The sequence below is a fragment of the Phragmites australis genome, chromosome 3 (assembly GCF_958298935.1).
Source record: "Phragmites australis chromosome 3, lpPhrAust1.1, whole genome shotgun sequence".
Lineage (NCBI taxonomy): Eukaryota > Viridiplantae > Streptophyta > Magnoliopsida > Poales > Poaceae > Phragmites > Phragmites australis.
The window spans coordinates 40,269,769-40,278,888 of NC_084923.1; the positions used below are offsets into that span (position 1 = coordinate 40,269,769).

At 41.3% G+C, this 9,120-nt stretch overlaps 1 protein-coding gene across 1 annotated transcript; it reads left to right on the forward strand.

Moving 5' to 3' along the window:
- LOC133913059 (plasma membrane ATPase 1-like) lies at positions 1-7,043 on the forward strand. Its single transcript, XM_062356101.1, has 21 exons — positions 1-215; positions 1,094-1,213; positions 1,343-1,441; positions 1,564-1,701; positions 1,837-1,971; positions 2,067-2,246; positions 2,336-2,542; positions 2,645-2,764; positions 2,839-2,958; positions 3,044-3,166; positions 3,262-3,366; positions 3,564-3,708; positions 4,171-4,335; positions 4,450-4,688; positions 4,771-4,803; positions 5,115-5,196; positions 5,299-5,459; positions 5,645-5,830; positions 5,922-6,104; positions 6,182-6,354; positions 6,687-7,043. Exons 1-21 carry the CDS (start codon positions 162-164, stop codon positions 6,781-6,783), a joined length of 2,865 nt encoding a protein of 954 aa, XP_062212085.1. The 5' UTR covers positions 1-161; the 3' UTR covers positions 6,784-7,043.
- Positions 7,044-9,120: the final 2,077 nt, after the last annotated feature.

The following is a 9,120-nucleotide window of genomic DNA, read 5'->3' on the forward strand; positions in this document are numbered from 1 at the left end:
TACCCGCTCCAGAGGTTTCGCCACTTGCTCACTCTCCCACACGCCCAAAAAACCCCTGCACATTTATAGTGCTCTATAACTTCGCATATAAGTCCGAAAGGGGGAGCGGAGCAGAGCAGAGCAGAGAGGCTTTTTGTGGGGAAGATCAGAGGGGTGTTGCCATGGTCAACAAGGAGGGGAACTTGGACGCTGTCCTCAAGGAGGCCGTCGACTTGGTAACAACTGACTGCTCTTGGGGTAGTAGTGTCCTGGCAAGTCTGCGTCTGGGCGTTCTTGGCTCTTGGGCTCGCAGAACCACGGGGGTTTCTTGGTTCTTGTTATCTCTCTGGATCGTGCAGTGGAATTAGCATGTGGATCGTGGTCCTGTGTGTTGTCAAGAACATATTGGCCTGTAGCATTATTTCAGGGTGGCAAAATTGGTTTGCTAGTTCTTTGGTCCTCTGTTCATGTTGTTGTACAATCTTGTTTTTCTTTTTTCTTTTTTGAAATAAAGGCGCGAGCGTCCAGGCTCCGAGCTAATTGCACCATCTTGTTGTTATATGTTCTTGGATTTATATGTTAGTACTTCATTGCTAATTCATGGATTGCTTGGAAAGAGGGACTTGGGTTGCTAATTCTTGTTCAGCTGGCGCCGTGGGTGGCACAACTGGGATGGTTTCTTGTTTAATGTTTGTAAATTTCAGAATTCTAGGTGACATCGCTGTGACACGATTCTTTCTTTATTGTGCTTACTTATTTTGGAGTTCCGTGTTCTTGCTTCTCTTTCTGATCATGATATCCGTTTGGTTGCATGGATATGTTGGCATCTTTCTTTAATTTTATCATGTCCCTTTTTATTGCAGATCTTTTTCCACTATTTGGTAAAATTATGTCCATACGAGTTTTGTTCTATTGGAAATGGTCCCTTAGACTCAGGTTTTGGTTGATAGCAACAGTAGGTTGCACACTGGCAGGTTGAATTAGAATTTTATTTTCTCTTTTATTTTGGCATGTGCGCGGTGGCAATTTCGCACTCAGGAATTTTTTCACTTTGTTTTCCTGATTATAGAACTCGTTTAGTTTGTAAAAGGCTGCTTTTGCAATTATTTTGCAGGAGAACATCCCACTTGAGGAAGTGTTTGAGAATCTGAGATGCAGCCACCAGGGGCTCACTTCCGAGCAGGCGCAGCAACGCCTACAAATATTTGGCCCGAACAAGCTCGAAGAGAAGAAGGTCAGGTTTCTCCAGCCCATTCGGCCATTTCTCGGGAAAGATTTTGTTCTTCTCAGAGAGAACAATCTTGTTTCTTCGCTTTTCTATCTTCCTTCACATGGCTCATTAAGTTGGAGTTGATTGCTGCAGGAGAGCAAGTTTCTCAAGTTTCTGGGGTTCATGTGGAATCCACTGTCATGGGTCATGGAGGCTGCAGCTGTCATGGCCATCGCATTGGCGAACGGTGGGGTAAGAACTATGACAAAATTTCCTATTTAGTTGTTTATTGCCTTTTACTTTAGTGAATGGTGATGAATGAAGTGTGTACATCCTGCTCTTTTAACAGTAGATGAGATGTTTTATGTCATCAGGGAAAGCCACCAGACTGGCAGGACTTCGTTGGTATCATCACACTGCTACTTATCAACTCAACTATCAGTTTCATTGAGGAAAATAATGCTGGCAATGCTGCTGCGGCACTTATGGCCCATCTTGCTCCGAAAGCCAAGGTCCTTATCCACTTATTTTGCGACATCCGCTGTAAAAAATTATTGTGATATCTCATTATTTTATCCCTGAGTCCATGTATCGTCTTTATGATGTCTATTTGAAAATCAAAACTCATGTTGGGTATTGTTGGATAGGTGCTTCGTGATGGCCGTTGGACTGAGAAAGAAGCAGCCATCCTTGTGCCCGGGGACATCATCAGTATTAAACTTGGAGATATCATTCCTGCAGATGCTCGCCTCCTTGATGGAGACCCTTTGAAGATCGATCAGGTTCTTTATATCTTTGACATTTGGTCTCCTTCACCATTTATTTCATCCACCTAGGTTTCTTCATCTCACATCTTGATCTGACCTCTTATTTATAGTCTGCACTAACTGGAGAGTCATTGCCAGTCACCAAAGGTCCTGGTGATGGCGTCTACTCTGGTTCAACGGTCAAGCAGGGTGAGATTGAAGCTGTTGTGATAGCAACTGGTGTGCACACTTTCTTTGGAAAGGCTGCACATCTTGTTGACTCCACGAATCAAGTTGGCCATTTCCAAAAGGCAAGATCGAGAAGCCTCACATTCATATCTGATGCTGTCATTTGAGTCATTACTACATTGTTACACTCATTATTATGTGATTGATGCAGGTCTTGACAGCCATTGGGAACTTTTGTATTTGCTCCATTGCTGTGGGGATGTTTGTTGAGATCATTGTCATGTACCCTATCCAGCACAGGGCGTACCGTCCTGGGATTGACAACCTTTTGGTGCTCCTCATTGGAGGCATTCCCATAGCAATGCCAACAGTTTTATCTGTGACCATGGCTATCGGGTCTCATCGCTTGGCTCAACAGGTTTACATCTCTTTGAGGGTACTGTTAATCATGTGATGACCAGGCCAGAACTTCTGTGCTATATACTTAGTTGCTGTTTTTTTTAAAAAAAAAATTATGCAGGGAGCTATAACAAAAAGAATGACTGCAATCGAAGAGATGGCTGGTATGGATGTTCTTTGCAGTGATAAAACTGGAACCCTGACTTTAAATAAGCTCACAGTGGATAAGAATCTCATTGAGGTTAGACTTGAACAACCACCATTTAGTCCTCCACGTCTGAGCTTAAAACACTTACTTTTCTCTTGTTGGTCCAGATTTTTGAAAGAGGAGTGACTCAAGACCAAGTAATTCTGATGGCAGCTAGAGCATCCCGAATAGAAAATCAAGATGCTATTGATACTGCAATAGTTGGGATGCTAGCTGATCCAAAAGAGGTATATCGATTGTTGAGTAGGGACGGAATAGGGATACCTATCTTGTTTATTTGATGACATGAACATCCAACAACATTTCCCACAGGCACGTGCTGGTATTCAAGAAGTTCATTTCCTGCCATTCAATCCTACCGACAAAAGAACTGCCTTGACATACATTGATAGTGATGGGAAGATGTATCGTGTTAGTAAAGGTGCACCCGAGCAGGTATGTAAAAACTGGATTGAAACATAGCTTCAAAAGGCATTATCTGGATTTGTCATTTATAGCATGGTCTTATTGATTAACAAAATGACCTTCAGATTCTCAACCTAGCTCACAACAAGTCAGAGATAGAACGAAGAGTCCATGCTGTAATTGACAAGTTTGCAGAGCGTGGACTTCGATCACTTGCTGTAGCATATCAGGTGAGTGAACTTCAAAGGAACTCCTTCAGAGTCCACTTAAAGCTCGCATAATCTGAAAATTTATTAAACATGTTTGAACTAGTGTAGAATTGGTAGTAGTCAGCATTAAATTATGGTTAAGTTTGTTGCACGGTTTTTTTTCCTGTCATGTATGTGCATATGTTGTTTTCTTGATGGTTGTTCTCTCTGTCATGTAGGAAGTGCCAGACGGAAGGAAAGAAAGTCCTGGTGGGCCATGGCATTTCATTGCTCTTATGCCACTCTTTGATCCTCCAAGGCATGATAGTGCAGAAACAATTCGAAGGGCACTGAACCTTGGTGTTAATGTGAAGATGATCACAGGTATACTTTTTGGAAGTCCAAATGGTGTTTCGCTCAATTTTCAGACAATCCAGTTTTCGTGGATGTCATGCCTTTGATGTTTTCCTATTTTTTTTAAGAATAGGACAACAATCATTAAAAAAAAAGATAGATCTCGTGGGGTTGTAGTTTTTACTGCAGTGAAGTCGATGCCATTTACACATCAGAGGGTAGTTTGCATCCATTTGTTATGTAAGATGATCCATCAGAGGTATAAGGATCCTAATCTACTGTGTTGGCTCTTGAGAATAGATAGGATGAGTCTATAGGACTGCAATATGTCGAATCAGGAATTCATGGTCCTGATGAAGCATAAGTAAGGAATTGAAGTTTTTATCATGCGAAAATGAAATCATCCACTACTCTTCTGCATTTGTTGTCAGTATTGGGACCATCAACACCATACTGAATTATGTGGATTCAAATTTATTTTATTATTTCCAGGTGATCAACTAGCAATTGGAAAGGAAACAGGACGCCGCTTAGGAATGGGTACTAATATGTACCCTTCCTCTGCTTTGTTGGGACAGAAAAAGGATGAGTCTATTGCTGCTTTTCCAGTTGATGATCTAATTGAGAAAGCTGATGGTTTTGCTGGTGTCTTCCCAGGTATGCTTCACTTCAATAGCAGGGAAATTGTTTTCAAAGGGTTGAAAATGGGGGCAGGAACAGAAAGTATAACAGCTGAGTAATTAGATCTTTTTTTTTTCCCTTTTTTCTCAGAGCACAAGTATGAGATTGTAAAACGTCTGCAAGCACGAAAACACATTTGTGGAATGACTGGTGATGGAGTAAATGATGCTCCAGCCCTAAAGAAAGCTGATATTGGTATAGCAGTTGCTGATGCGACTGACGCAGCCAGGAGTGCTTCTGATATTGTCCTAACAGAACCTGGCCTGAGTGTGATCATTAGCGCTGTTCTTACCAGCCGGGCGATTTTCCAGAGGATGAAGAACTACACTGTATGTCAGATGGAAACCTACGGAGATAGATTTATTGTTGTTTTGTTTATGTTATTTTGCTAATCCACATTTATATTTACAGATCTATGCTGTCTCGATTACAATACGTATCGTGGTATGTTCTATTGTTTTATTCTTCAGAACTAGAATTTTATACTGTCCAAGTTCATGGTTCCATCTGTGGTTACATAAATTTCATATTATTCTATTGCATGCATGTTAAAATATCTCTCTATTTATTTTATTGATTCGTTTAGGTGTTTATGTTATACTGCAAGCTAATTAGATGCATATGTAATTAGATTGCAATGTATGATTCTCCCACCATTAAATTGATGGTCAACTATGCGGTGTATTCATCTTGATTTTTAAGATTATGTAAATGAACCAGGGACTAATGTGTTTGGTTGCTCTATATTTCAACAGCTTGGATTTATGCTGCTTGCCCTCATATGGGAGTTCGATTTCCCACCATTTATGGTCCTGATTATTGCAATTCTGAATGATGGTACATCTCTTCTTGTTCCTTTCACCCCTGCAGTCAATCACCATATGGTGGTGGAAAGTAGTAAACATCATTTTCACTTCAACCATTTCCTGGTACGAACAGGTACCATAATGACTATATCAAAGGATCGAGTAAAGCCTTCTCCATTACCTGACAGCTGGAAGCTGTCTGAGATTTTCACTACTGGAATTGTGCTTGGTGGATACTTGGCAATGATGACTGTCATCTTCTTCTGGGCTGCATATAAGACTAACTTTTTCCCAGTAATGATCAAGAAAAATGCCAACACGTTTTTTTTTGGTTCTGTTGAAAAAGCCTATATGACTTGGGCAATCTCTATTAAACATTTTGACAATAAAAATGGCTTATGAAGCTAGTAACTGCAGCATTAAGTTTCATGATTGTTCTGAGAAATGCATTGACTCTATACTGTTCAATGGTGTTTTAGAGGATCTTTCAGGTCGAAAGCCTTGAGAAGACAGCTCAGGATGATCACCAAAAACTTGCCTCTGCTGTATATCTCCAAGTTAGCACCATCAGTCAAGCTCTCATCTTTGTCACAAGGTCTCGCAGCTGGTCATTTGTTGAGCGCCCTGGATTTATATTGGTCTTTGCTTTCTTGGTTGCACAGCTGGTATGCTCTCTCACCCTTTGCTCTGCACCACTTGATAAAATTCAGTTATTGGAATGAGTCTCATTATGCAAGTACTTACCTTTGAATGCAGATAGCTACATTAATTGCTGTATACGCCGACTGGGGATTCACTTCAATCAAAGGCATTGGGTGGGGCTGGGCTGGTGTTGTGTGGCTCTACAATCTCATTTTTTACTTCCCACTCGATATCATCAAGTTCCTCATCCGATATGCTCTGAGCGGGAAAGCATGGGATCTTGTCATTGAGCAAAGAGTAATGGAAATACACACTGCATAGTTGTCTTGCTATACCTATTTTCCATGCATTTCTGACTAATTTTCGGTTTACAGATCGCATTTACAAGAAAGAAGGACTTTGGCAAGGAAGAGAGGGAGCTCAAGTGGGCACATGCACAGAGGACACTCCACGGCCTGCAGCCACCGGATGCCAAGATGTTCCCTGAGAGGGTGAACGAGCTGAATCAAATGGCCGAAGAGGCGAAACGAAGGGCTGAGATCGCAAGGTAGGATCAAATCTGCCGGGATGATTTGCAAAACAAATACTGATACTAATACTATCACTTGCAACCAAAAAGAAAAAAAGAAAAAAATACTAGTGCTTTCCATGATCTGTCATGTTTTGGGATGTTTATAGTAGCACTGGTCCCACTCGCATCAACAGTACTTGGTATTTGTGGTCTTGCCTTCGAAGATCAGAAGCATACTTCTTCCCTTGGAACTCTCCATTCGCATCAAAATGCAGCTGCGTGATGCCAATGCGCGTCTCCTGCATAATTTTTATGTTGCACCTTAACAACGTAAAGGTAACTACTGGCTTGTCGATATCTCATTGCAGGCTGAGGGAGCTTCATACGCTGAAGGGGCATGTGGAGTCAGTTGTGAAGCTGAAGGGCCTGGATATCGATACTATTCGGCAGTCGTACACAGTGTGATAAGCTCATCCGCCCTGACTTATGTATATATATGTTTCCCACACAGGAACAGCTAGTTTTGATAGGCGGCTGTCGTCTTTTACTTGCCATAGCTACCATCATCGTTAAATCAATAGTGCACAGTTCATCAAAAGGAACTGATATGGTCAGTTCAGCTCCTATCTCATGTTGTACATTGCCTTCCGGGGAATAACTAAGGCCCTGTTCTGGCTTCTAACCAAACGGGCCATTGAGAAGTTGATATTTGAAAAACTGAAAAACTGGTTTATAAGAAAATGAACTAAAAGTTGAGAAGTTAGTTGAAAAGAGTTTTTTTTGTTTTTTAACATGCTGAGAAGCTAAACATTTATTGCAAAAATCAATAGCAAAAAACCATCAGTTAGACATTAGAAGTTAGTTTTTCAGTTAAAAAACAAAAACCTATAGTTTTTCAGTTAAAAAACAAAAATTTAACTGCCGCTCGCTAGTCGCCCGCTGCCTGCGCGCACCGGCGCACGCAACGGCTGCCCCAAAGCAGCGCGCCTGCGCTCCAGCTCCCAGTCACGGCGCTCCGCCCGCCATCCGCGGAGTGGCCCCTGCCCAGCGCGCGTCGAACTGGCCGCTCCTGCAAGGCGGCGCGGGCGCTCCCTTCCTGATGTAAGATTTGTACTACAACTTTGTTGAGCAATTTTGTGAAGTGTGGATTTGAGGCTCCTGTATTGATTCATAAGGACAACGAGCGTGAGAACAATTGAATGTTTCTCGACTCTCGCTGATTAGAGAGACACATTTTCACTCAGCACAAAATAAGATGCTTACAATTTGAGCAACAAAATGCCACAACCAAAATTGTTCTTCTCGATTTCAGCACCCAATGCCACAACCACAAGACCATTGCAGTTCCGAACGTACCATAACGAAAAAGCTACTCTTTTTTTTTTTTTAAAGAACTCCGGTAGGGGCAAGGTGACCATTTTATTAAGAGAAAAATTACTGTACAACGCCTGCAAACAGGCAAGTCTTAAAGAGAGACACAAAGTAGGAAAACACTAAATTAAGTTATTAATCCATTGGGAAACTCAGCATGAAAGGATCCTGTCATTCTGTACAGTTATAAGTGCACAGTGTAAAAAAATCGTTCTTCCAACTGCGAAAAGCTAGATTGATTTGCTAAAAGATCTTTGCATTCTTTTGCTTCCAAATCTCTCAAGCTGCAATAGTGAAGACTTCCTAGAAGAAGATGTCGTGAAAAGTCCTGGTTGCTTCATCTAACATTGCAAATAATTCTGCATCCTGGTCCAGGTAATGCCAAGAGAGGACTAACATCTAACGCTGAAAGGTCAGGCAAATAAGAGATGGGAGGTCATTTCTTCCGTGTTTAAATTACAAAGAACACAATTGTAATTGTTGTTTTGAATTCTCCATCTTTTCCTTTTAATAATGTTACAGGTGTTAATTTTGTCTCTGAAAAAGGAGACAAGTGAACACTCTGATCTTTTTGACTCTGATCTTTTTGGAGCACTCTGACTTCCAGATCATGGTAATGGGAGCTGGGGGGGGCAAAATGGCCTTAAAAGGCAAAGCATATAATTTACTTGAAGAGTACCTTTCACTGCCCCAATAATAACTCTAACAATCCTTTTACGTACTTTGGCTTTGAATATTCTCCAGCCTTAATTGCAAAATCAAAAGTTCTTGGAATGCAACATTCGATAGCGGGTGTGGAAGTTCCTATGGGGCAAGAATCGCTCTCTATAGGTCGCAATAGACACATGCTTTTCTCTGGCAAACGAGTACATATATGGGAGCTGATCTTTAAGGTAGTTTCCATCCCACATGTCCTGCCAGAGAAGAATGGTGGAGCCAATCCCAGGTGAACCTGAAGCAACACCTCTAAAATGATCCAAAAAGATCCCGCCACTAGAAGGATCCTCTTGGCCTGGATGCATGTGGGACACAACCATTTGAGTAGAGAGTATTGTAGATTAGATTGATCCAAGGGATGTCAAGTTTATTGTAGAATTTATACAGATGTTTCACCAAGAGAGCTTCATTTTGCATTGACAGGTCGATGACCCCTATTTCTCCTTTGTTTTTGGAGATACAAACATATTTTCAAGCAATAAGCGTCGTCCCTTTGGCCGATCCATTGGGTTCCCTCCATAAGCAGTTCCTCCTAGCTCTGTCAATTTGATCATTTGATCTAACTAAGTTTTGATTTTATATATGAACATTTACAAAACCTATTATTATGAATGTTTGTTTACCTAGTTTGAGATTGAAGTTAGCTAGTTCTTAATGCTTGTATTGCCTCGGTACGAGTGGATATTTATGTGGTGGTCACTTCTAACATGATTC

Coding starts and splice junctions, on each gene's coding strand:
- LOC133913059 (XM_062356101.1), top strand. CDS start 162: ATGGTCAACAAGGAGGGGAACTTGGACGCTGTCCTCAAGGAGGCCGTC. Junction 1,442..1,563: donor TCGCATTGGCGAACGGTGGG/GTAAGAACTATG, acceptor TTATGTCATCAG/GGAAAGCCACCAGACTGGCA. Junction 6,105..6,181: donor ATCTTGTCATTGAGCAAAGA/GTAATGGAAATA, acceptor TTCGGTTTACAG/ATCGCATTTACAAGAAAGAA.